Source organism: Aspergillus brasiliensis, assembly GCF_001889945.1.
Source record: "Aspergillus brasiliensis CBS 101740 unplaced genomic scaffold ASPBRscaffold_7, whole genome shotgun sequence".
NCBI lineage: Eukaryota > Fungi > Ascomycota > Eurotiomycetes > Eurotiales > Aspergillaceae > Aspergillus > Aspergillus brasiliensis.
The window spans coordinates 820,134-845,809 of NW_027137448.1; the positions used below are offsets into that span (position 1 = coordinate 820,134).

General features: G+C 50.4%; 10 protein-coding genes across 10 annotated transcripts; 3 read left to right on the forward strand and 7 right to left on the reverse strand.

The window, feature by feature from the left end:
- Positions 1-190: 190 nt before the first annotated feature.
- On the reverse strand, positions 191-1,698 carry ASPBRDRAFT_602358 (thioesterase domain-containing protein). The gene is made up of 3 exons (XM_067628190.1): positions 1,112-1,698; positions 607-1,058; positions 191-558 (listed from the first exon to the last, which is right to left on the reverse strand). The coding sequence occupies exons 1-3, from the start codon at positions 1,365-1,367 to the stop codon at positions 484-486; spliced, it is 783 nt and encodes a 260-aa protein (XP_067478337.1). The 5' UTR covers positions 1,368-1,698; the 3' UTR covers positions 191-483.
- On the reverse strand, positions 1,699-3,017 carry ASPBRDRAFT_602357 (uncharacterized protein). The gene has a single exon (XM_067628189.1). It carries the CDS (start codon positions 2,724-2,726, stop codon positions 2,031-2,033), a length of 696 nt encoding a protein of 231 aa, XP_067478338.1. The 5' UTR covers positions 2,727-3,017; the 3' UTR covers positions 1,699-2,030.
- A 387-nt stretch (positions 3,018-3,404) lies between these two features.
- On the forward strand, positions 3,405-10,864 carry ASPBRDRAFT_127455 (uncharacterized protein; the record flags this gene model as incomplete). The annotated part of the gene is made up of 2 exons (XM_067617970.1): positions 3,405-9,859; positions 9,916-10,864. The coding sequence occupies 2 exons, from the start codon at positions 3,405-3,407 to the stop codon at positions 10,862-10,864; spliced, it is 7,404 nt and encodes a 2,467-aa protein (XP_067478339.1).
- A 253-nt stretch (positions 10,865-11,117) lies between these two features.
- ASPBRDRAFT_179133 (uncharacterized protein) lies at positions 11,118-13,175 on the forward strand. Its single transcript, XM_067619895.1, has 3 exons — positions 11,118-11,369; positions 11,430-12,553; positions 12,615-13,175. The coding sequence occupies exons 1-3, from the start codon at positions 11,154-11,156 to the stop codon at positions 12,991-12,993; spliced, it is 1,719 nt and encodes a 572-aa protein (XP_067478340.1). The 5' UTR covers positions 11,118-11,153; the 3' UTR covers positions 12,994-13,175.
- A 422-nt stretch (positions 13,176-13,597) lies between these two features.
- Positions 13,598-14,575, reverse strand: ASPBRDRAFT_44010 (uncharacterized protein). The gene has a single exon (XM_067625107.1). The coding sequence runs from the start codon at positions 14,520-14,522 to the stop codon at positions 13,752-13,754; it is 771 nt and encodes a 256-aa protein (XP_067478341.1). The 5' UTR covers positions 14,523-14,575; the 3' UTR covers positions 13,598-13,751.
- Positions 14,576-16,873: 2,298 nt separating this feature from the next.
- ASPBRDRAFT_126804 (fungal specific transcription factor domain-containing protein) lies at positions 16,874-18,455 on the reverse strand (the record flags this gene model as incomplete). Its single annotated transcript, XM_067617904.1, has 3 exons — positions 16,874-17,138; positions 17,226-17,938; positions 17,991-18,455. The coding sequence occupies 3 exons, from the start codon at positions 18,453-18,455 to the stop codon at positions 16,874-16,876; spliced, it is 1,443 nt and encodes a 480-aa protein (XP_067478342.1).
- Positions 18,456-19,227: 772 nt separating this feature from the next.
- On the reverse strand, positions 19,228-20,462 carry ASPBRDRAFT_127691 (NmrA/HSCARG family protein; the record flags this gene model as incomplete). The annotated part of the gene is made up of 5 exons (XM_067617996.1): positions 19,228-19,305; positions 19,361-19,533; positions 19,600-19,789; positions 19,856-20,341; positions 20,418-20,462. 5 exons carry the CDS (start codon positions 20,460-20,462, stop codon positions 19,228-19,230), a joined length of 972 nt encoding a protein of 323 aa, XP_067478343.1.
- Positions 20,463-21,297: 835 nt separating this feature from the next.
- ASPBRDRAFT_30842 (uncharacterized protein) lies at positions 21,298-21,801 on the reverse strand (the record flags this gene model as incomplete). The annotated part of the gene is made up of 2 exons (XM_067622822.1): positions 21,298-21,632; positions 21,690-21,801. The coding sequence occupies 2 exons, from the start codon at positions 21,799-21,801 to the stop codon at positions 21,298-21,300; spliced, it is 447 nt and encodes a 148-aa protein (XP_067478344.1).
- Positions 21,802-22,242: 441 nt separating this feature from the next.
- Positions 22,243-22,497, forward strand: ASPBRDRAFT_127921 (uncharacterized protein; the record flags this gene model as incomplete). The annotated part of the gene is made up of 1 exon (XM_067618011.1): positions 22,243-22,497. A coding segment is annotated over one exon (255 nt), but the record flags the coding sequence as incomplete, so codon positions are not given.
- Positions 22,498-22,654: 157 nt separating this feature from the next.
- Positions 22,655-24,288, reverse strand: ASPBRDRAFT_66122 (MCT family MFS transporter; the record flags this gene model as incomplete). The annotated part of the gene is made up of 4 exons (XM_067628668.1): positions 22,655-23,189; positions 23,274-23,857; positions 23,972-24,078; positions 24,135-24,288. The coding sequence occupies 4 exons, from the start codon at positions 24,286-24,288 to the stop codon at positions 22,760-22,762; spliced, it is 1,275 nt and encodes a 424-aa protein (XP_067478346.1). The 3' UTR covers positions 22,655-22,759.
- Between the last annotated feature and the right edge of the window lie 1,388 nt (positions 24,289-25,676).

Sequence of the window (25,676 nt, forward strand, 5' to 3'; positions counted from 1 at the left end):
ATATTGATGCGTCTGATGAATCGGGTGCTCAAGCTTCACTGTGGCTCAGGCTCTCTCCATACTAAGCCTATATATGTGCCTTCTATATTCCCATGCCGTTCGTATCGGTGTTCGACGGCAAAATTGAGGTGCTCGTTTCGGAAAGGAAGTCTCGGAACGGTTACAAATGAAGTAACTACTGCATGACTTGTCCAGTCGCCACCAGCTGAGCGAGCATGCACTTGGCTGTGAGTACAGTCAACTGGATAGGTGCATCAGGACACTATCACTACACTAAAGCGTGCATTAGAATAAGAAATCCGATCGGTTCACTCCGCTGCCCATACTGCTATCTACAGAGCCAATAATGCAACACCACTCGATTCATCAGATACAGTTCGTTCCTGGAAAAGAGCCTATTAAAACTGGATATGCTATCCGACCCGGCCTTCATGAGCTCATAATAACGATAGATCCCTGTATTTAGGGTTGATGCACTGTCGATCATTCGTGATTCGGTTGTTGCGATCGAGTCAACATTGCGCAAGCTTCCCGGATTTTGGTCGTTGTTTGGTGACACTGCAGCATTATCAGCAAGGCCATGACAAATGCCAAGGAGGGTCAGACATGTTTATCATCGAAAATGGTAAAATGGTTGCCTGGGGTCCCCAAACAAGCTTTGATGAAGCTTGTATCGTACTCCTCCCATCCCAGATACGTCCAGTTCCGGATGAGATCGAGGTAGTGGGGCTTCGCGTCGGAGTCAAGATGGACCGGATCGACGGCGCGTATGAGGACTGCAGGAGGCGGTCCTGATGGAAACTGTGGCGGTCGCCAGTCACGCTGCATCTCGTGAGCGTATAGAATGCATTGCTGCGCTTGCAGCCGACGGGCATCGGACATTCGGGCCGGTAGCTGGAAGCTGGCAGCAACCTCAGCGATCGTGCGGGGATACTGGTTTGTGACTCTGGGAGTGGGGAAAACACTGTCGATCATGACAACTCCCTGCACGGTGTACTGGGGGAGTCTCGTTAGTCGAGACGCAACTTCCAAAGCCACACAGCCGCCGAGGGACCATCCTAGACCATTTTCAGTTCCCGAGATTCCGCGTCGGCGCTAAGATCAATCATACCTCCTAGGATAACTTTCCCGGGGCCGATGACCGACCGAAGTAAGTGTGAATAGACAACCCCCATCTGACGGATGCCATGGTCCCATTTGCCTCCTTGGTCGAAGTGCGAATTGCTTATACCATAAAGTGGCCGGTGCAACTCTCCCAGGCAGAAGTACGGGAACACAGTGCCGCCTGCATCGTGGAAAAGAATTAATGGAATGGACGATTCGTCCATTTCCGGTCCTGACTGGATCTGGCACGGGTTCTCCTCCATGTCGATCGACTCTAGGTATTCTGCTGGCTCGTGGCAGCATACCGGTAGCAAAGCCTGTCCTTCTTATCACCCCCTCATTTTGAGGGCATCCATACACATACTAGCCCTGCGTGTCAGCAACAGCGTCGGCATTAGTTACTCCGAACCCGCTTGCTCTATCACACCCGGTGAACATTGAGTTCCAGATCACGATCTTGCAGAAGCAACGAGGCTGAGGGATCGGCAAGCTGAGGAAGGATCAGCGACCCACTTCCTCAATCCGAGTTGTTCGTCTCCTCAGACTCAGAGACACCGAGTGCACGCGCCATCTTAGGTTGAAGATCCCGATGTTCGGTTTCTCCGTGTGCCATTCGAGTCCGGTATACATGGTCTGATCACAGACTATTAGTCAAATTTTTCATTCATAGAGGGTTCCAGCAAGTAACTCATTCGTCGATAACGCACAAGTCCTGGACAGATTACAATCTTAGGAAGACAGAACTACGGAGTATGTGAAGGTAAGATAAATCTCCTTTACCATGCCTGAGGCATCAAGCGGGGAACATGGCCTCTGAAGGGGAATCAATGCGCAACAGTATGCACAGCTCGCTCAATTGACACTATATTGTCATTTTCGAAGTAGACTACATGAAACATATCAAGGCCACACATCCTAGAAGTGGTTCAGGCAAACCGGGGTTTGCGAGCCCGAAAGAGCAGCACCACTCCTACAATATGGGTCTCGACCTCCTCAAATTCATTTTCCAGTACCCTGACGAATGCCTCTGGGCTATCGTCCGCATTTCCAAAAATGCCTTTCCAGTTGAAGAAGCGTAAGGTCAGACGCCCAAGCAGATTGTGCTGTGCGCCATAGCCCAAGACGGTGACACCGAATAGCGTCCCTTCTGCAGTCAAGTGGTGTTTCAGGTGCGAAAACACAGCTGCCTTCCGGTCGGTTGGTGGAGGCAGACAATGAAGCATGTACATCAAGGATATAGAGTCAAACTTGGGTGATGCACCGAGGGTTCCTTGCCCGGCTGGGACGGTGAATGGCTCGAAGACATTAGCCTGCACACATTCGGTCTTGCTCGGACAGTCGACACGCGCGGCAGCCTTTTGCAGGCACGAAGGGTTCATGTCGACCAGGGTTAATTGCTGAGGCCACTCTTGGTGTCCCTTCCGCATCCGGTCGCGATGTTGTGCAGGGAAGAGCCCAGTACCGACACCAATATCCATATGGCGAGGTCCGGCGTTGGCTGCAAAGAAGGCACTAAGGACGGGCAAGGGACATCGCCACACATAATTGTCATTGAACCAGTGAACGGCAAGGTCATAAGGGAGCAGAGTCAGGCCCGAGTAGACTTCCCAGCCGCCCGGCATCTTGGTTTTCTGGCTCGTCTGGTATCCTGCTCAGTGGGAAGACGTGTTCAATTGAAGATTATGATGAAATACAATGACCAGAGCAGAAGCTCCTATCTTATACCACCTGGTGCCAAACAAATGAAGCATCCAATAATTCGTCGCATTAGCTGCCAACGTGGTCTAAAATCGACGCTCCGTCGATCACGGCGAGAGATCGTCTGCCCGATGGATTGTGCCCACCCGTCCCCACTCCTTCCCCAAGGAAAAAAAAGCACATTTCGTTTGACGCCATCGTCAGCATGGCTGCATATGTGGTCTCCTGTCGGCCTTGCTAAAACCCGAGAAGTTATTGCGAGCTTTTCCGGGATCTTCAAGATAGGTATCCATCGGGGATTCCATGAGGGGCCCGTTATCACATCCCAGCAAGCGAAAGAAAAAGAAAGCAACGCGAGAGAGACCAAGTGCATGATGGTGGGGTCATGCTATGTGAACCGGAGACCTGGTCTGAATCTCTTTGTCACCATGTTCGACTATGGGTCCCCTTCTTAAGATATCAATAGTCATCCCAGCTTATGCCCTTATATACCACAAGCCCACCAAATGCTTCAAGTTCCTTCCAAGATTTTGAATGACATTCATTACTCTCTTGGATATCTCCCTCATCTATTCGAACAACGACCCTTTCAGTCAGTCCCGATGACGCGAACAGAGCCAATCGCTATCATCGGCACAGGCTGCCGGCTCCCAGGATCGGCCTCCTCACCCTCCCGACTTTGGGAACTACTGGAGAATCCGCGCAATGTCGCCTCCAAGCCCCCTCCTGACCGCTTCAATGCGGACGCCTACTACCAAGCTGGCAAGGCCCGCCCCGGCATGACGAATGCCCCCGAGGCTTACTTCCTCCAGGAGGATATCCGGACGTTTGATGCCCCTTTCTTCAAGGTCTCCCCGGCGGAGGCAGCATCCATGGACCCTCAGCAGCGATTGCTTATGGAGGTAGTATACGAATCTCTCGAAAGGGCCGGGCTGCCACTGCAACACTTGCAGGGTTCATCCACGGGAGTTTATTGTGGCTCCATGAGCAACGATTACCAAGCCCTTATCAATGCAGATCTAAATCTGCTGCGCCCTTTTTCAGTCACTGGCACAACACCCTCGATTCTCGCCAATCGGATCTCTTACTTTTTCGATTGGCATGGACCATCATTCGTTTTGGATACCGCATGTTCCTCGAGCCTAGTAGCACTGCACCTGGCAGCGGAGGCTTTACACAATGGTGACTGCTCGCTCGCGGTTGTCGTGGGTAGCAATCTAATTCTTTCCCCGGATCCCTTCATTGGAGAGTCTCAGATGCAGATGTTGTCACCTACAGGGCGCTGTCATATGTGGGATGCCCAGGCCGATGGCTATGCCCGAGGCGAAGGGGTGGCCGCGCTCGTTTTGAAGCCTCTCCAGGACGCAGTTGCTGATGGTGATCCTATTGAGTGTGTCATTCGCTCTACTGGTGTAAACTCTGACGGCCGTACCGAGGCACTGACCTTGCCTAATGGTCACGCACAGCGGGATCTCATTCGCTCAACCTATACGCGTGCTGGTCTCAACCCCCTTCGCCGGGAAGACCGCTGCCAATTCTTCGAAGCTCATGGGACAGGAACACAGGCGGGTGACCCCCAAGAGGCACTTGGGATTTCCTCTGCTTTTTTCGACGATGACTCCCAGCCCGATGATATTATATACGTGGGCTCCATCAAAAGCATCACAGGCCATGCAGAAGGCACGGCAGGGATTGCGGGGGTTCTCAAGGCATCCCTAGCCATTCAACATGGCATTATACCGCCCAACCTGCCGTTTAACAAACTCAGCCCCCTAGTGGCTCCATATACCTCCCATCTTCGTGTCCCCACTCAGGCTATTCCCTGGCCAGATCTTCCAGCTGGGGCTCCCCGACGGGTGTCGGTCAACTCATTTGGATTTGGGGGCACCAACGCGCACGTCATCCTGGAGAGCTTCACCAGAGCTCCCCCACCTTCAGCAAACTGCGAACCTACAACACCGGCAATCCTCCCGTTTGTATTTTCGGCTGCATCTGAAGCCTCGCTCACCGCGGTCCTACGACGTTATGTCAGTTATCTGGAAGAGCGCCCTACAGTCAACCTACTGGAACTAGCTACTTCTCTCCTAAAAAAGCGTTCCATTCTGAGTCATCGCTTGATTCTTACTGCGGGCACGATTGAAAGCCTCCGGGAGCTTCTAACCAGTGAGGTGCAACGACGCTCCGCTGATACGTCGTCAACTATCACACGACGACTCACTCCTGGGCCAACGAGGATATTGGGTGTCTTTACGGGTCAAGGCGCACAATGGCCACAAATGAGCTTAGATGTTATCTCCCAATGCCCACAAGCTCAGACCTGGATGAAGGAGCTGCAGCAGTCCCTGGATACTCTTCCGGCGGAGTACAGACCGACTTTTACCCTCTTAGATGAATTGACCGCTCCCGAGGAAATCTCTCGGGTCAACTCAGCAGCTATTTCGCTACCACTGCGTACAGCACTGCAGATCATCCAGGTCAATATCCTGCGCTCCCTTGGGATAGAATTCGCGGCGGTTGTTGGACACTCTTCCGGTGAAATTGGTGCAGCTTATGCGGCGGGTTGGCTGACCCTAAGGGACGCCATTCGTATCGCCTATTTGCGAGGAGTGGCAGCACAGTACGCTGGGTCCCAGGGAAAGACTGGTGCTATGCTAGCAGTTAGTACACCGTGGGATCAGGCGGATGCCATGTGTAGCGAGGTGGCCCAGTCTGGTACCCTTGTCGTGGCCGCCTTCAATTCTCCTACCAGTGTAACACTCTCGGGCGACAGTGACTTGATCACAGAGACGGAGTGGATCATAGAGAGTCTTGGCTATTCTTCACGGCGTTTGCGTGTCGATACCGCTTATCACTCTAGCCATATGATCCCATGTGCGGATCCGTATATTGAATCCATGAAACAGGGCGAGATTCAGGCACGCAAAGATTCATCGAACACCAAGTGGGTTTCCAGTGTCTTCGAGGGCCAAGTCATGGAGAATCTTGACATCCAGTACTGGAGCGATAATATGCTTCGCCCTGTGCTCTTCTCTCAGGCATTGGCAACTGCCATGAGAGATCTCCCGGGACTGGATGCCATTGTAGAGGTGGGACCCCATGCTGCTCTTCAGGGACCCACCATGCAAACCTTGTCAGCCATTAAACCTGACGAAGCCGATGTTCCTTACATCGGAATGGCTGATCGCAAGTCTGGTGGTATCGAAGCTTTGGCACTCGCGGTGGGCTCTTTCTGGGCGAATATAGGGGCCGAAACTCTGGATATCTTGTCATATGTCCGGCTCTTCTCGCCATCGGTGAAGTTGGACTATCTTACTGATCTTCCCACCTATCCATTTGACCACCGCCAGAGACACTGGGCTGTTCCACGTCTATCCAGTGCGCGCATCAATCGTCGAGATCCCATCCATCCCCTCCTTGGTACCCTTACCCCTGAAACTGGAGTCGCAGAGTGGCGCTGGCGTAACTTCTTGCGGGTGCAGGATTTAGAATGGATGGACGGGCACCAAGTGCAATCCCAAGTTGTGTTCCCCGCTACAGGATATCTCGCCATGGCTCTAGAGGCAGCCCGTATTGTTGCAGATGAACGGCTGCTCCAACTCGTCGAGATACGTGATCTTACCATAGATCGCGCACTTACCGTACCCGATAATTCCTCTGGCGTTGAAACGCTGTTTACCTTCTATCGGACAGATGACCATGGCGACAAAGTAGCCGGAGTTTTCACCTGCCAATCGAGTCTCGATGATGAACCCTTCCATTGCTGTGCATCCGGTCGCCTGGAGATGACGTTTGGCGAGCTAGATGCAACGCTCTTGCCATCATTAGGTCCAACACCCCCGGGGTTGCGCCCGGTGAATTCAGACGAGTTCTACCAGCAACTAGACAGCCTGGGATTTGGCTACTCCGGTATATTTCGCACTCTTCAAGACATTCGGCGTCGGAAGGACGTCGCGTATGCCAAACTTCCAATTCTCGATCGGGGTTCAGCACTTTCGATTCATCCTGCTACGTTGGACACTGGCCTCCAGGCCATAATGGCGGCGATGGGAGATCCTAACGACGGGCAGTTATCCGGGCTGTATCTCCCCACTAGAATTGCAAGCACAATAATTAACCCTTCTTTCTACCGGGGCAGCAGCGAACAACCCCTCCGTGGTCGCTATGAAGTAGTGGCCACGGTGTCCTGGAACGATATCTCAGGCATACGCGGCGATATCGATCTGTTCGATAACGAGGGTCATGGATTAGTCCAAATAGAGGGGGTTGAAATTGCGCCCCTCGCCCACCCCAGTATGGACGATATCAGAGCCTTCGCCGAACGGAAGTGGGGTCCTTTGCTACCCAACGCGACGCTCTCCAGGCCCCCTAGCCTCCCAGGCTGTTACCTCGAGATGAATCGCCTAGCCCTGCTTTACTTGAGAGACACGCAACAGCAGCTAACACCTGAAGATCGGCAACAGCTGGATTGGCACCGGGGCCGCTATGTAGCCTGGATGGATCTGATGTTGTCCAGGGTGCAAGCTGGTAATCATCCCGATTATCCTGCCGAATGGCTCCAGGGTGATTACACCTCTCTCCTCTCGCCAGATGTGAAATATGCTGTCGAATACCACCTGGCAGCCTTGGGAGTTACAGGTCCGAAACTCATTGGGTGGCTGCGCGGCCAAGTCAGCATTATGGAAGAGCTGCGCCGCGATGATCTTCTGACTCGATTCTATCAGGATTTCGCAGTTCGGATGATGACTTGTAGTCTCGCGGATGTCGTAAGTCAATTGTCCTTCCGTTACCCTCGCATGAAGATTCTTGAGGTTGGGGCTGGGACAGGCTCCGCGACACGAGAGGTGCTCGACCGAATTAGACGAGACTATCATTCATACACTTACACCGACATCTCTGCCGCTTTCTTTGAAGAAGCTCAAAGCGCTTTTGAGACGCACAATGATCGCTTTATATACCAGGTATTAGATCTAGAGCGGGATCCGACAGAACAGGGCTTTGCCGAGCATGCGTATGATTTGATCATTGCGAGTAACGTACTGCACGCTACCCGTTCCTTAACCCAGACCATGGCCTATATTCGACGGTTACTCAAGCCCGGCGGACGGGTTGCTGCGCTCGAGATAACCAACACCGAAGATGTTGCCGTCTCGGCCATTTTTGGCACGTTCGAGGGATGGTGGTTAGGAGAACACGACGGTCGTCCCTGGGGTCCCATGGTCTCCAAGGATACCTGGAACCAAGTGCTGCAAAACACGGGCTTCGGCGGGCTCGAAACTGTATCACCTCCGGAGACAATAGCTCAGACAGGGCTTACCGTCTTTAGCGCTCAGGCTATTGACGACCATATCTCGAAGTTGCAGCATCCATTGTCGGTTCCCGCCACGGGACAGTACTCTGATCTCATCTTAGTTGGAGGTTCCGGTGCCCGTACAGAGCGTCTAGTCACACAGATCCGGAGCCTTGTGGCCCCCTTTTTCGCTCGAATCAGCCATGCGGTTACGCTTGAAGCCTTCGTTCCCCCGACTGATGCATCAGAGGTGGCCGTTCTGGTTTTGTCCGACATGGATAGTCCCTGTCTGCAAGGGGTTACCGCAGAACGTCTCCACAGTCTGCAGGCTCTGTTTGGCACTGCAAGGAAGCTTCTCTGGACTGGGACGGGAAAGCCCGGCGAGCAGCCGTATCAGGCCATGACCAAAGGCCTTCTACGTACTTTGGCTAGCGAAAATCCGCACGCTCTACTCCAGCACCTCACCATCGATGACCCGGATGTTATTGACACTGATACCCTAGCCACTACACTCATGCGACTTGTTCACACGGATGTCTACAGTGATTATAGCCTTGCGAGCTGCACTGAGAATCCGGAGTGGGAACTCCGGCTCGAGAACGGGATCATGATGATCCCTCGGGTGCTGGCCAGCCGTACGATGAACCGACGACTCTTCACTAGTCGTGGCTTTTCCAGTACGGAACATGTTGAGCCCCTTTCGGCTCCCGTCAAGGTTGTTCCTGATAAGGCGGGACTCGCCCTGGTCTCATTGCCCCAGCGAATACTGTCAGACCAGACCTCCGGGCAGCAGAGCAAGGATATCGTTTCTATTCGGGTTCATTATGCTACTCTTTCCGCCATCTCAGTCCAGTCGGTTGGCTTTCTACACCTTGTTCTGGGGCAAGACCAGAAGACCCGCATGCGTGTTGTAGCACTGTCTGTCAATCATGGCTCGATCGTTTCTGTACCAGCATCCTGGTGCTTAACCACTCCCAGCTGGCTCTCAGAGGAGCATGAAGCAGCATTTTTGGGCGAAGTAGCCACGGCCATGGTTGCCCGTCACCTGGTCAGCAAAACGCCCGCAAATACTGTTCTTCTTCTTGATGGAGCTGCCGCGGCTCTTCAAGAATCAGTGGCCGTCATGGCTTCCGCGGAAGGGATCAAAGTACGCTTTATCACAAGCGATGAGGTTAGCCGAAGAAGCCCGACCACACTTGTCATTCCACCTCATAGCTCATCGCGTGCGATCTCGCGCCTGTTGCCTGCTGGAGTTTCAGTTTTCACCAGTTTCAGACTTCAAACAGACAGCACCCTTGCTCGGATTAAGTCTTTGCTGCCTCCTGCAGTGGCAACCTACGGTTTACCGACCTTCTACGGCAGCTCTTCGGTCTCGAATGTAGATGTTAACGGTAAATCCTGCGCAGATATATTGGCAAAAGCCTGTCTTTTTGCAGAACAGCAAGGAGGCGCGCAGACTACTGTTGCCACGATCACCCCCGGGGATATCCAGTCATACTCGTCCAGCAGTGATCATTCCGTTATCGTCAACTGGCTGCATTCAGGGCCAGTTTCGGCATACCCCCTACCGGCTAGCTCTCTGGTAAACTTAAGCGCCTACAAGACCTACCTGTTAGTCGGAATGACCGGTGATCTTGGACGATCGGTATGTCACTGGATGATTACCCGGGGGGCGCGATGTTTGGTTCTTACCAGTCGATCCCCGAACATTGACCCCCTATGGCTCGAGGAAATGTCGACCCTTGGGGCCCGAGTCCTTGTCATGGCCATGTAAGTTTGATTCCTTCTTCCAGATCGATCGCACACAACCTCATTGATGGCTCCAGGGACGTTTCGGATCGTACGTCGGTCCTGCGTGTACACAACCACATTCAGGCAGACCTTCCCCCAATCGGTGGAGTTGTAAACGCTGCGATGGTCCTTCAAGATGGCGCTTTTGCGCAAGCGACTCTGGACGATGTGACCACTGTTCTGAAACCCAAAGTCGAAGGGAGTAAGATACTGGATGAGCTCTATCAAGATGACGATTTAGATTTCTTCATCCTGATGGGCTCAGTTGCCGGTATCATAGGTAATTTTAACCAATCAATCTATGCTGCTACTTCGGTATTCGTGGAGGAGCTTGTTCTTCAGCGACGTCTCCGCGGTCAAGTCGGCAGCGTTATCCATCCAGGCGAAGTACACGGCGTCGGGTATGTAGCACGCTTGGGGGCGCAGGAGAGAGAGAATCTTGCCAGGATCATCGGGAAATCGGTCCTATCCGAGCGTGACTTGCTGGAGCAGTTTTCAGAAGCCATCCTGGCTGGTCGGCCGGACTCTGGCCGTGATCCGGTCATTATAGGGGGGATTCCTATGGCAGATCCGGAGGTATATCCCGATGTGATATGGTACAGAAATCCCGTTCTCTGGCCCTTCGTCCACTACTTCCGGCAATTGGAGACTGTAGGAAGCAATCAGGAACAGATCTCCACCAAGGCGCAGCTGCAGTCGGCAGCTAGCTTGACCGAAGCGGCCGATATTATTGCCACAGGATTCTCCGCGAAGGTTCGGCGCAAGCTACAGTTGCCTCTGGATTCCGATTTGCCTGGTTCGACCCTACTTTCTGATGTTGGCGTGGACTCGCTCATTGCGGTCGATCTGCGAGTGTGGTTTCTCAAAGAGCTGGGGGTAGATATGCCGGTGCTAAAGCTGCTGGGAGGGTCGTCCATCGATGCCGTGGTGCAAGATGCGATTGAGAACCTGAATTCAGCACTGCTACCGCAGGTGCAGGCATAAGTAGATAGAGATATGTGACTTAACTAGCCGTTAGAGGGTTTCTAGGCAAATCAGCTCCTGAGATCGGGGGAAACTTTCCGACTCATATGCTGGATCATCCGGAGTCTGTCTGTGCTTATGATTTGCAGAAGGCAACTCTGTTCCGATGAGTTTCTCCGTAGACTCCGTAGGCCCCGGCCTTTCTCTAGACTGGAAGACTATATAAGAAGCTTGGCTGCCTCCCGACCTGCTCCTCTGACAACCCTCTTTTTCTCTTGCCCAGAATTCCTGTTCCCAATTCACTGTACCCATGATGGAGTCCCCCCATTCCCATGACGTGGTCACTTTCGCCCTGGACGCCCAGGTGGAGTACGATCCTTGCAAGCCCTTGTTCATCGATCCTCAAGAGCCCTCTCGGTCTCTCAACGCCACCCAGTTCCGGTTCTTGGTGCACACTCTGATTGCCGGCCTGAAGGCCCATGGCCTAAATCGTGGCGATTGCGTCTTACTCCATTCTGGGAACAACGTATGTCTCTTCCAGTCTGGTACGCAAACCACTGGACTCACTTTCTCGTGTGGTTATTAGGTTCTCTACACCGCCATATTCCTCGCCATCATCGGCGCAGGCGGCGTCTACATGGGCTCCAATCCACACAGCCAACTGCAAGAGCTCAACCACACCGTCTCTCTGACCCATCCCAAATGGATCATCACCGAGCCAGAAGGACTGTCAACAGTCCTCGCCATTGCTGACAAGCACAAACTGGCTGACGACCATGTCATCCTCCTGGATAACACCACCCTCACCGAGACCATCCGCTTCGTGCACGATCCATCCGTACCTCCTCCTTCTCCTCAGACTACAGACAAGTCCACCCTCCTCGCCCTTCTATCGCACGGCACCTCCCCTCCCCTTCCTATCCCCGACGCAGCCACTGCAGCCTCCACCCCAGCAGCCCTCTACTCCACCAGCGGCACCACCGGCCTTCCCAAAGCTGCCGTGCTCTCCCACGGCTCCCTCATGGCCCAGCATGCCTCCATCGCCCACTGCCCTCCCTACCCTGTGACCCGTCTCATCTCCCTCCCCATCTTCCACCTCTTCAGCTCCCTCTGGACACACCTCTTCCCCATCCGCTACGGTGAACCCCTCTACCTGCAGCGCGAATTCCAGCTCCCTCTCTTCCTATCCACTGTCCACCGATACCAGATCACCGAGACCTACCTCGTCCCGGCTATGGTCCACATGCTCAACCAAGCACCCGCCACTTTGGAAGCAACGTCCCGCCTCTCCTCCCTTCGATACATCGGCGTGGCTGGGGCCCCTATCGACCGTGCCTCCATGGCTACCTTCCAAGACATGCTGCACCCAGACGCCTGTGCCGGACAAGTCTGGGGTATGACGGAGTGTGGGGTCGTCTTTCAACAACGCTATCCTACTAATGGGAGACAGGGACAAGGTGATCTGGGCAGTATTGGCCCTGTTACTGCAGGATGTGAGGCGAGACTTGTGTCTGGTGCTGACGTAGTCAAAGATGACGAAGTCCCCGGACAGTTGTACGTGCGTGGAGCATGCTTGTTCACAGGATACTTGGGACGTAATGAGAGTGTGGTTGATGCTGAAGGATGGTTTGATACTGGTGATGTGGCGTACGTCAAGAACGGAGAGTATTTCATCGTCGGAAGGACGAAGGAATTGATTAAAGTGCGGGGGTACGTTGATTCCCTCATTTATTCCCTCTATTAAGAACTAACACCATGTTCTCTGGAATAGATATCAAGTCTGCCCCGCCGAAATCGAAGCCGTGCTGCTCCAGCACCCTCTCATTGCCGATGTCGCAGTCATCGGTACCTGTCTGTCGGATGGAAGCTCCGAGGCACCCCGCGCGTATGTTGTGCGCGCTGCGGCCCCCGGTGCTAGATTGGGATCGGATGAGGTGTATGATTTTGCGCGGCAGCGGTTGGCGGCGTATAAGGCGTTGGATGGGGGTGTGTTCTTTGTTGAGAGGATCCCCCGGACTGTGAGTGGGAAGATTCAGAGGGGAAAGTTGGCCAGTATGAATGAGAGACGGGATGCGTTGGCTGGGTTGTTGGCCAGGTTTAAGGCGAAGGATGTTGGAGGGGTTAGGGGGAGGGCGTCTGTGATGGTTTAGATATGGAGTGAGTGAGTGGCTTTGAGGAATGTTAAGATGATGATGATGATAATGATGGTGTTGATTCTATTTTATCTGGTTGAATTTCTTGTTTCTTGTTCTTATGTTGAAATGTTATAGTTATTGATTTCGGGTATAAATTTCTAGAGTGATTGTGGTAATTGTACATGTGTGGATGATGCAAGCTATGTAGCTCTTGTTTTAGTTCATAAAGTCTAGATCACGAGTTAACAGTCTGTTAAGAAATATATTAAAATAGAGCTCTGATAGCTCTTGTTTGGTACAGGTGATGTTCTAGTGGAAGACATGCGTCTGCTATCGAAAGATGGATTATATCAATATTGTACAATCTGCACACACCATGCAGTCTACATCACAAGTACCCGCAATGGTCCTTATAAATCTAGCAAATTTAATGTCCGAGTGCCAAGATGGTCATGATGAACCTAATTAACATCGGAGCAAATACTTTAATATATACTCTAGCAAGGTACAGCGCACCACACCTTGTCCGACAAAAGCCAACAAGAATCAGGTTGAAATGCGAATGATTCGACTTATATATCATTCAAACTGATATAAGATTCTGATGCCTCAAACTAATTGACAAGTGAAGCAACAACAAGCTTTTCACATGTAAACTCTACTACATGCGGTCCCATCTTTTAGTACGATGTGTGGCTGTTCTCCTTCAGCTCCTATATGTGCGATCCACAGAGAAGGTTCCACGATGATAATCATGACCCTTCATATTCCCCTTAGGACAGAGGTCGGTCCACATACGCATCATCATCATCCTCCTTATCATCAGGACACTCAACCTCATGAAACTTGAGTGTGACGTAGGGCGACTTTTTGGGGTCGACTCGGTACAATTTCTTGTCACTCCGTATCTCCAGACCCGTGAGCGTGCTGCTCTCCTCAGTCGGATATCCAACCGACAACCGAACGGTAGTGCTATAACCCCCTGCATCGGCTGAATCTTCATCGTCGTCGGGATTCTGGTTGGCTTTGAAGCTGACCGCGTTACAGTAACCCCCACCGGCGGCAAAGAACCAGTTCCACCCATCGGTAGCCAGGTATCCCGGCCCGACTTTGGTGTTCTTATTCCACCCCTGATAATCCCAAAGCCAGAAGGCATGGCTACTGCTCACAAATTGATGTCCGCCCGGGGAATGCTCGTTGTAACACGAGTTTCGACGATAGCAGAGTTTGAAAATTCTCTTGTCGTCCGAGTTTCCAAAGGTTAGGATATTGTAGGTCCCGGTTTCACCTCCCAGCTTTCCATATCCTTCCTTGCTGAGCCAATAGCATTTGTTATACTTTATACCCAAAAGCTTGGCCTCAGAGACGGGCTCGTCGGCAGTAACTGGGACTTGATGGGTAGCTTGGCTCACGCCCTGATCCAAGTCATTATGAGTTGCATCTTGGCCCATGAAATTGATCTGCACAGAGGGCGGGTAGTAAGGCGAAGCAGCTGCCTTGAGGATGCAGGCTGCAAGCAGCAGGAGAGTATTGAAAGACTTCATACTTAGAGTGGGATGACTCTAGAACATCAACTTTGAAAAATATTGAATCTCATTGAATCTGTAATCGATGATGAATCAAGTTTACCAAAGCGCTATGAGGACCTTTATAACTTCAACTTCAACAACGTGCATGATAATCACCTTCGAAGTAATGAAATCATCATGACCATCTCACTTGTTCTAGCTCGAGATTGAAAGTCGGGCCCTCTAGACTCTATCCCATCGTGCGATTTGAACATGCGATTTTAACTTTGATTTATTTGAAACTTGCTGCTTGCGTCGACGACCCGGTAGATCCCCATCATCGGTTGATCCGCATTCGGCGTCCGTCCGGGGAATGTTCCCACAGGGAAAGCTTCCGTAGCCAATAGAATGCCACAAATGGAGCAAGATACATATCTCAGATGACAATTGGCTTTGAAAGCAAAGTTTGCTGATCTGAGGATAATGGCCATTTTGTGAGATAAGCTTTTCGGTTGTACGTCAGCCTGACAGGCGTTAGAATGTGCGACTAGCCAGTCAATTGCTGCGAAGCTGGTAGTACCACGGTACGGCTGAAGGCTTATATCTACACCTACCATGAATTGGAGATGTCAACCGAAAGTCTACTTTTATACCTCACTTGTCAGTACGACTATTGCGTAGTCCCAATTCAATCCCCTCTGTTTAATAGCATATTCAAAAATCATGATTGTTTCTCGAGCGATATGCTACAAGATTCCTAGCATGCTTTGAAGTCCACCCTTTTACCAGCAGTTCTGGAGATATGCTGTACACTATTTGCGTTACTTTCATCTCGTGAAAATCATAATAAATCCCAGATCTCTGAAGTCATAATATAAGATACTTTGTATTTCTATCAACCATTCCACAGCGCGCCTCTTCCGGGGTTACCCGCCGACGTACCCAATGGATGGATAAGAGGTATAATTTGGTGGAACGATCTGCTGATCACCCTTCTTTCTCCGGAAGACGTAATATCAAACCCATAGAAAATGAATCTACTCAAGAGGGCAAAGTAATAACGTCAACGACCACCATCATCGGCCCGTCCAGACATGCTGTGATGCCCTCCATCGGCGAGACCGTTTTTTAGGCCGCCAACGGGGATGCTGTAGATCAGGCACGTGGTTATAGTTGGTTCCAACAACCGTTAACATGGTTTAACTAGCATAAAACCCTGGTACGGTTGTTGGACTAGCTCGACCTCTTTGACTTTTCTGTCACTTCATACAAGTTCGTTGTTAGCCTAGCACATTGAGAGATCGTAATTTCGATTCATATAGGCAAAGGGTCAGTAGCCTCAATTAGTTGGAATGTACTTGTAAAAGAAATTATCTACAATATCAGTGCTTTTCTCGCTTATTAATGTAAAAGCATGGGAGAGAGATCGGGAATTAGTGTCTACAAAATCTCTATAGATATATATTATAAAAGTGATGGCAAATTTGTCCTCTTCTGCTAGCTATTTCAACACTTCTGTGATAGTCCGCATGTTCTCCATGATATAGATAGTAAGATTACTCATATTTACAGTTAACTACTGCCGAGAGAGATAGATGACTAACTAGATAACCTAAATTATGAAGTTAAGTAGAGTCTGGAAGGAGCCCTGAGCAAGCATAATCAACGGCTTTAGGGGCCATCAAAGATAGCAAGATGAATGATCTGCACCAAAGGAATAGAGGGGTAAGAACATATGTTAATCATTACGTTTCCTTTATAAGCCTTGACTTGTCGTTCGGGGTTCTGGGGTTTCCATGATTGTCTAGCAGCCAGATGGGTCCAAGGGACCTGGTGTATATAGCTTCTGGTACTCCGGTGTAGTCCAATCATTGTTACGAAACACGTTGGTCTTCAAGACAGACCAGGACCAGATAATTCCTCCAATATACCCCACCGCATCATTTGCAAGTAACTAGGTGCTAGTTGGATTCGTAGTCAATTTAGTTAGTCAACTGGTTAGTTACTGTCGGTCCGCTTTGTAAGCGGAGGGCGGGTCGGGATTCCAGCAGTATCCCATGCTCATTGGTCACATAAGAAGTTCGTTGGGAAGTGTGGATCATCGATGGTAACCCAGTCGATACGAGATTGGCCAACTCAACGTGCATGGTCTGCACTTAAAGTAAGTCACAGTGATCGACCAGGCTTGTATTGGAAGCTATTCGGTGGGATGGACGTATCTTGTGACTGACTAAAATGATGAGAAGGAGGTGAGCTCGAGGTCCTGATGTTCCTGACTGAAGCGTCCGCACATTTAATAATCACCTAGAGAGACTACACTATTTCGTGAATCATCATAATTAGTATCGAGATGCAAATTGAATCGGCACAGATGTGTTCCCATTTGCCTATGCTCGTTGCTGCTGGACTGCCTCACGTTCAGCCTTGAGAATCGCACAACCACTGAGCCTCGCTAGCTCGGTGGTGAAGTTGTCCAAGAACCTTAGTTGAATCATCGGTCCCAAAGTAAGCGTCCGAATTGGAATGTTGCGGATCAAGCTCGGAACACTCTGCAGCACTGCTAAGAGATTTCGCATCGCGGGGTCTAAAGGATTTTTAAGGATGTTGCGAAACAAGGTCAGAATGGCGCTAATAGCGTAGAAAATGATAACCCTGATGATGAACAGAATGTCAGTACTTCCGACCCATCTCTATTGAAGATTGATTGTATTGAGATCATCTCAATGGTAATTAACTTACCAGAAGCATTCCCCTTCGATAACTGGTAGGGCAGTCTGAAGGAACGACAGCGTAGACCGACTGGCACTAATGGCTAGGCTTATACTGGAGCATATCCCCGGCCCTTCATGATGTCGCTCACTGGCCTGGTGGATGATCGTGACACAATGGTAATATGCCAGCCGCAGCATTACCGCCTGTGTGTTGAGATTGAAGCTGACGGGTGTGTTGGGTGAGAATTGCAATGTTGGCCGGATATCTGGATGTAAGCTCGTTCGCCAATGTTCCAGCTCCTGATCCAGGCTACGAATACTCTCGTAGATGTCCGGATTGGATTTCTGGCACGCCGTCGTCGAATATAGAGCTTCGTAGATTTCCGACTTGAGTTGAGAGAGACGGAGGTCCCAAGGGTAGAGCGGAAGCGTGGCATCCGTGATAGGCAAGTGTTGCTCTTGCTGCATATTGGAGTCTTGAAGCCGCGCGTAGTCTGGGGGAAGTTCCAAGTTACAGAATACCCCAGATATGGATGGCGGCTGTCCAATTCGCAGAAATATGTCGTTATCGAAGGAGTAACACAGCCAGAAAAGATCTCGCAGGTGACAATCCGGATTGCCCTTGTCATAGACAGTAGGTGCCGATACAGTATGCGCGCCAAGCTTGAACAACAAGCGACTCGCGATGGAAACCGTGACTGCGGCAGCTTGCAGATCACCCAGAAAATACTGAGTTTGCGTCTGTTTGTCCTGTTAGTCCGAGCCCGACGGTTCAGCAGGATGGCCCGCATACTAGTAGAATAAGAGCTTGTAAACCATTGATAGTCATCTCGCTGATGATCGGTACCATGAAGCTCTGGGCCGCTGAGGCATACGTCTCACAATCAAGCATGTCGCCCAGCTTGTTAACAAATCCGAATATAGTGACCACCGACAAGAATGCATAAACGCAGGACTTGGCACTATCGGAACCGTGGCTTGGTGGTCCATAGGCAAGATCCAGTGTCTCAGCAAAGAGTGACTTGCTGATTACTGGGAACACCATAGCTTGATACGCCGAACAATAGCGATCCACGTATTGTTCCATAGTCGGGCGGGGAGGAAGCTGAGGTATTGCGGAGGAAAGCTTGATAGGGGCGAGTTTAGCCCACGGGAGCTGCATTGTGTGCAGTTGGTCCAGATTCACAGTTTCCCCTGTCCGGGCCTCTATCCATGCCTGCCCTTCATCGGCGGTATGATGCATCCCATTTAGATACATCAAACCCAGATTCACCGTTGAGATTTCTGGGTAGGGTGCTTAGCTTTCTCAATCTTGCAATAACACTGGAACTCACACACTAGTTGAAGACAGACGCAGTTGGGTTGCGGATTCTTTCCTCCAAATCTCCGGATCAAGAATATCGGCCTCATGTTGCTTTCTGTCGAGCATAGGTTAGACCGGAGCATTCTATCATGAATAATCGACCCCTCAGCATCTCATAGTCAATATTTACCGTTTCCTAGCACCTGATACCATCCGACTATAGGTGCATGCAATATTCCGATGCATGCAATAATTGCACTGTGGATACTCGGCCTCACATTTGATCTTCGCCTTGTCAGTGAAGCGTACCATTTGGCTGGTGGGTGCGAAAGCACAACCGACCTTTTTCCTGTAACATGAGTCGCATGCAGTCGCTTTTGGCTTTGCCATGGGCCGCAAAGATGCCGGATTTGTTTCAAAAGGGGAATTACTCGAGTGAGCTGCCATCATACACAATTGAGCGGACCAGCCTGAGACTGAATTGTTGCAGTGTGAATCATCATAGCAAGCCAAGAATCGCAAGTGCTCGATGCTTTTTACATAAGCCACTACTGTATGCCTGAGGCATCCAAGATATCTTCCCATGCATTGCTAGTTATCGTACAAATGATTTCCACTGATCAAGACACTTCGCTATTAGCCAAGATGCTCTTTGCACAATGACCATGCAGAAAAATATCACGCTCGACTACAGAAGTCTTCATGCATTGATACAACGGAAGTCCCATCACGACCGCTTCATGTAAGCGAGGAGATCATGCTCTTCCAAGAACTCAGCCCAAGTCTGAAGCTTCAATCCAGGGATCTGCACTCATAGTCAGCTTCCCATCACCGAGCTCATCAGAAAATGCGATTCTCACCTTATTAGCCTGCACAAACTCCGATGTCTCGTATACGTTACCAAACTTCTCGAACATCAGGAGCTGCTCGGTGAAGTCCAGAGCGATCTCAGGGGACATGCCATCCCGCGTTTCGAGAAGCTTTTGAAACTCATCCTGACTCAACTTGTGATACTGAGTTTGCAAATTATACTCTGAAGTTGTTCGTAAGCCAAAGGTCGTCTAACCAGATGATGAAGAGAAGGGGGTCGTGTACATACTTTGACCAATGGCAGCCAATTTATCTGCCTCTGCGAGGGCCTCGTTGTAGAAGGCGATCGTCTTGGTGAAGTACGTTGCACCAGACTCGAGGATAACTTGAACCAGCTTGCCCGTATCCCGGATGGACACGTTCGGCATGACCGTATTGGCGCTGTGCGGGAAGCGCATATTGTAAACGCCTTGCTCATCCTGGTACGGTGTGAGCTATAGCTTGAGAAACAAGCTGATGACCGGGGATAGGCAACTTCAACATACAGGCTGGGATAGATAACGTTCTGGGTGAGTCAGGCAGTTTTCGAAGTAGTTGGGAAAGAGCACAGTGGTGGTCTTGGCCCACAGAGCCGGGTGCTGTTCCCGGATATAGTCTGTGACGAGACTCTTGCCCTTCCAATGGTGAATATGCATCAGGGCCCCATTGGAGAGTTTCACGGGGTCGGGGAGGGCGCTCCAAACTAGGTGTTGGAGACTCGAGGTACGCGCCGCTGCATCCGCAATAGCACGGCCTTGCGCGATCTCGACCTCGGTCGACTGGGTTGCCCAAAAGTCCGTCAATGCGAAGATAGCATCGGCTCCGGCAAAGACTTGCGCAAGGGCCTCCGTTCCGTCGTTGAGGTCAACAGACCGAAGCTCTGCACCGAGCTCAGCGAGCTTCTGAGCTGCGGGCTTCCGGACACCACGCGTCACAGCCCTGACTTTATACAGATCCGGGCTTTTGAGAAGCTCCTTAGCGACAGAACCACCCTAGTAATATGCCGATGACAAGGCCATAGTCAGCCGTTTGAGGATATAGATTAGACCGGACGCGTGTGCGACAAACCTGCGAGCCAGTAGCTCCAATGACAACAACGGTTCGAGGAGACATAATGAAGAGCAGCGAAGGAAGCTTCACAATTGCGTTCAGTCCTGAAATATGGATACTGAAGGGAAAACATATCGAACGGCGAACCGAATATATATACTTGATTGTTCTCAGCTGTGCTACTACAATATCGAGCCCGGCTCCAGTTTATTCTAATTGCCGAGGTGATGAGACCGCTTACTCATCGGCATCGTGGGATCGGCGTGATGCAGAAAATGGTCTCAAATCGTCAAGCTCGTCGCCGTTGATTGCATCGCTTATTCATCGGGGTCCTATCGGTCAGTCGGTGCTTGTCTATTTTTTATGTCTCCATTGCACTTGATCCACTTCAAAGTCCCACATGCTGCCCCATAAACTACATATACGCAAGTTGTTGCCGAAACACTTGCGCATCCACCATAAATATACATGCTTATAAGTATGTGCAGTTATTTCCTAAACAATGAAATAATTTCGAGACTTGGCAAGCCATAGTTTGGTCCTAGAGTAAGGTTCACTACTACAATGGCACCATCGACTATCCTAATGACGGCAGGACAATGGATGAATGGATGAATCAGTCGACTCGTAGATATGCCATGCGCAATCATCGGGTGGCATTGAACGTATCCAATTAGTTGCCTTAAAATGTAAAACCAAACAGCATTCTATATCATGCGAACCTATATGAAAGACACAGCTGACTGGTCTCAACATATGTCCAGAACAGACCTTTGACAGTTATCTATCGATATGCTACAAAATCCACAATATTCCGGTGAATCTATTGATTCGAGCAACGATCACGAACTAGTGAAGTCTAATATACACGTCGCAAATCTGAATCCTCAACATCTCCTCAAGGAAGCCAGACATCCACCTCTAACTCAACGCGGTGTTCCGCAAACGGCAAACTCTCAATCCCCACCATTGTGAAAAGCGGCTGGTGATTTGGGCACGCTTTCTTGATGTGTCGCACCATAATTGCCCGGGCTTCATCCCGCACCGCAGACAATCCAACAACGTAGGCGTGCAACTTGACGACATACTCCCATCCCGACTTTCCCTCCCGATGTGCTGGATGATTTGCCTGTTGGAGGGTCCGCTCGATGAGAAATTTGATATTTTCGAAGGCCTGGGCGACTTGATCTTCCAGATCAGGAGAGGTCTGAGAGGTGTATGGATTCATTCCCGCTGGGAGTCCAGTCTGTCAGTTGAGTACTAGTCTACAGGATAAGTACGCGAACTTACTCTGGCCGGTGACAATCATCCGGTCACCAATGATGCAGGCATCGCTGAAGCCATATTGCTGGCGGCACTGCTCCCCGAAGCCGGGCAGAGAGTAGTATGTGAATGAGGACATGTCGAATTGACCAATTGATATTATATCTCATGAAATTGATTGGAGATAGATACTATCAACTATAGATATTTCATCACCTTTATACTTAGGTTGAAGCATTATACAGCAGCTAAGTCCCAGATAGGATAAATTAACTAATCAACTATGGCTCCGCTTCGTCAGCGGAGGGACCAGAATACTTTGGCTCCCTTGACCCACTTACCCACTATTGCCAATCCCCCAACGTCTGGACCGAAACCATTCCCTCGGTATTCACGGATTTTGGCATCGTTTGGTTCCGATTTAAGACAGTATGGTTTCGGTGCTCGGAGTGGGAGTCGAACTAGTATCGAGGTGATCGGCGTGCCGGAAACCTGCCCATGGCTATCTTGTAACGGATAGCGGATAGGTATAAACCCCACACAGGGACGTTCTTCGCTGAGCAGGTCAGGGTCGCCGAATGCCGCGATGGATGAAGAAGCATTAAGTGGCTTTCGTACCCTCATGGAACATGTCGGGAACATATGTGCCCTGATATCTGCTCATGCTGTTTTTGGTGCTATGGAGCTAGCGAAGACGATGAAGAATGATCAGCATATAGTGGTATGTTTGAGAGGTAGATGCGATAAAGGAATTCAGAGCGCCGCAAAGTATCTTCCAGTATTGGGCCACATGCGTATATCGCTGGATATTGGGGACTACGTAATCATCTATTAATAAAATATATATACATTCTGATATTAGAAGCAAGCCGGTCTTTACTTTCTATCTATATATGTAGCAAGCGTTTTCTCTATTTTCACACGATCTGGATATCGGAAGTATACGAGCAAAATAATAGAAATTGAAAGTATTAGAATTAGTAACAAAGTAGCAAGCACCAGGGAACCTAAAACCCGCCAAATGAAGACAATATGATCTTCAATGACCAAATACCGGAGACTTGGTCCTTAATGTTATGAAAATAATGTACGTATCATCATACTTTCGCCCAAATCTTCCCCTTGGACAGGTAAAGACGAGACAAAGCATAAAACAACGTCCCGCCCGCAAGCATCACACCGGTGAACACCTGCAACTTCCAATACTCGCCATCCGCCGCCCCAATCAATGAACCACCAATAGGGCTACCTACAAGGGCCGAAATCGACATGAAAGCATACAGCGCTCCTGACCGTGTGCCAATTTCATGGATATTCGAGATCTGGGCGACCAATGCTGGGCTGAGTGCTGTGTATGTGCCCGAGCTGAATCCAAACGCTGCAGCGAACACGATGGCCGTTGCGTTAGAGTGGCCGGGGAGCCATAGGCCGAGAACGAAGATTGTCGACAGGCCCGCTGCGCAGATCGAGATGTTGAAGTTGCCGAGTTTGTCTGCGGCGTAACCTGGTAGGATTCGGCCGACGCCACTACAGCGTTGGTCAGCATGCCCGTTTCTTAAAAATGACCGAGCTCTCCCAAGCTCGAGTTTACTTTCAGAGTTGACATCTTACCTTGCAGCGTTGAATATCGAGACTAGATACCCAGCGAGACCCGTGCTCATCCCCACATGCTCGCCGTATGTGACCATGTAGGTAATAGGAATAAACATCCCCATTGAATACAAGAAGCTCGCCAGCGTCACCAGGACGAACGGCACATCAGTAAACCCCTTGAGATAACTGGTCAAAGTCAAAGCCGTGGGCTTCGGCCGCAAACGCGAGCGAACAGTCAAATTCGTCACGATCAGCAATCCCAGCATCAAGAAGGCGCATATGCGCATCGCCCAGCCAAATCCATGTCGCGTAATGATGTGGTCAACCAGGATCGGCATGATAACGCCACCTAGGCTTGAGCCGCTCGCGGTGATGCCCATTGCCAGAGCGCGTTTTTGGCGAAACCAGGTCGCGACGCAATTGAACGAGGAGTAGAGGACCATGCTTGCGCCAAGAGGGCTGCAGATCGATTGGGAAAGAATGAACTGGTAATATCGTGAGGAGAGCGAAGCCATCATCAGCCCAAATACGTGTAGTAGGGATCCTGTGAGGAGAAGCCAGTGGGGTCCGTATGCGTCGAATAGCCGGCCTACAAAGGGACCCTGCGGGTTCCAATTGAGTCAGTTGGTAATTCTCTCAACCATATTCTTCTTCTTCTGTTGAAAGCTCATGGCAACAATAGCAAAAGCTACATGCAATCAGAATATGTGACTTACCGTGATGAACATCATGAACATAGAAATGGCAGGAATCCACGACACTGTACTTGCCGACAGGTCTCGCAGCTGATGGGTTTGATAGTATGCCTGGAAGATGCCCACGCCTGCGCAATGCATAATGAATAAGCCAAAGTATTTCAAGAGTAGACATGTGGCTCACAATTTGTCCAGCCGAAGCTCGTAAATAGTCCAAAGAATGCACCGACGACTACGAACCATGCACGGAGGCCGCCGTCTGGAAAGTCATTCGACTTTGTCTGTGGAGGGCCTGTGTCCTGGCGTTCCTTCTCGTCGGTACCGTCTGGTGTGTCCATTTTGGCAGGGATGAAAGATCTCTATGAGCGCGATAAATGATTTGACAAGAAAATTGATATGAAACTGTGGAATCAAAGATGAGGAACCTCAATTCGGGTCCAATTTGTGCTTGTACTTTCGTCTGGTATTTATATTGCGGCAATGAAGGTGTGAGTTATTGATTTACTTCTATATCAATCAGAGACTAGATCTAATCAAGTATAGTCTGTGGGGAGGGCGATCGATTCTATTCAAGCTGATTGGATCGGAGGTCCGCGGTGGTCCGAGTCAGCAGGGGCATCAGCATATTGAGTCATCTCTAACCCCAATAACTATCCACGTCCTCCCCACAAGCAACTTTCCGTGCACCAAGAGCTTGTTTATGTACCTAGAGATGCACTCGCTTAAACGGCCAATCCCTGACCAGGCCGTAGGGCCGACAAAGCGAAGTGCTTGGCAACAGCCAGCGTCATGTGAGTTCTGCCGACTCAAGAAGATCCGGTGTGACAAGCAACGCCCTTGCTCCAGTTGTGTAGCTAGAGATACAACATGTGAATATGCTTCATGTAAGTAATGACAGTTCTAGTCTATGCTTCGAAGTTGACCAATGCAGTGGCAGGAGGAACCCTGCATCCAACGGTCCAAACGGGTCTCCATGATAGTGCTCCGGCTACGTACATAGGCTCTCCGTCGCTAGAAAGGTCTGCCCTCTATAACTACGCGATTTGACCGATTGTACTAATTCTCATTCAGAGATATACAGGAGATGAAAGAGCGCTTGAAGAGGGTCGAACAACTATTGCTGGAACGTCAGGGCCCACTCCAAGGCTCAAATCCGAGGGACGTAGATTCTCTGGTTATCACTCCCCAGCCGGAATCCAAGGCAGTATTGCGACATGTTGACCATGAGGAGTGGGATAATCTGGAGTCCATTGCAGCGTCCCCGCAGACTGAAGAGAAGGATTCGAAATCTGAAAACAAAAGTCCACTAAGCCAAGCACCCTCGGCAATAGGCTATCCCATAAAACCCTCGCAGGTGTCTTCCAAAACGCGAAAGTCCGAAATAGATCAGCAGCTTCCTCCGGTTGACACAGCTAGGGCACTGCTTGAACACTACGTTCAAGGAGTAGACTATTTGGGTCGTGTAGTCCATGCCCCATCGGCACGCAGTCTCCTTGAAAGTGTATATTCTCAGCTGTCACAGTCAACCAGTCCTCCCGCGGAAAGTATCATATTCCTTCTAGCCATATTTGCTTCCGCGTCATTCTACCTAGAATGTGGGCAGCTCCATCTATCATCCGACAGATTACACCTACACACAGGACAATCCCACCATTGGAAAGAGACCGCTCTTGAGCACATGTTGCAAATGGATCAGCTTTTCTCGTGCTCAATGATGTCATTGCAA

Bases quoted from the DNA above. Each gene is read 5' to 3' on its own strand.
- ASPBRDRAFT_44010 (XM_067625107.1), bottom strand. From the start codon at position 14,522: ATGAAGTCTTTCAATACTCTCCTGCTGCTTGCAGCCTGCATCCTCAAG.
- ASPBRDRAFT_179133 (XM_067619895.1), top strand. From the start codon at position 11,154: ATGATGGAGTCCCCCCATTCCCATGACGTGGTCACTTTCGCCCTGGAC. The intron at 11,370-11,429 runs GTATGTCTCTTC...TGTGGTTATTAG, and splicing joins TACTCCATTCTGGGAACAAC to GTTCTCTACACCGCCATATT. The intron at 12,554-12,614 runs GTACGTTGATTC...TCTCTGGAATAG, and splicing joins GAATTGATTAAAGTGCGGGG to ATATCAAGTCTGCCCCGCCG.
- ASPBRDRAFT_602357 (XM_067628189.1), bottom strand. From the start codon at position 2,726: ATGCCGGGCGGCTGGGAAGTCTACTCGGGCCTGACTCTGCTCCCTTAT.
- ASPBRDRAFT_602358 (XM_067628190.1), bottom strand. From the start codon at position 1,367: ATGGAGGAGAACCCGTGCCAGATCCAGTCAGGACCGGAAATGGACGAA. The intron at 1,059-1,111 runs GTATGATTGATC...AAAATGGTCTAG, and splicing joins CGGGAAAGTTATCCTAGGAG to GATGGTCCCTCGGCGGCTGT. The intron at 559-606 runs GTCTGACCCTCC...ATAATGCTGCAG, and splicing joins CCATTTTCGATGATAAACAT to TGTCACCAAACAACGACCAA.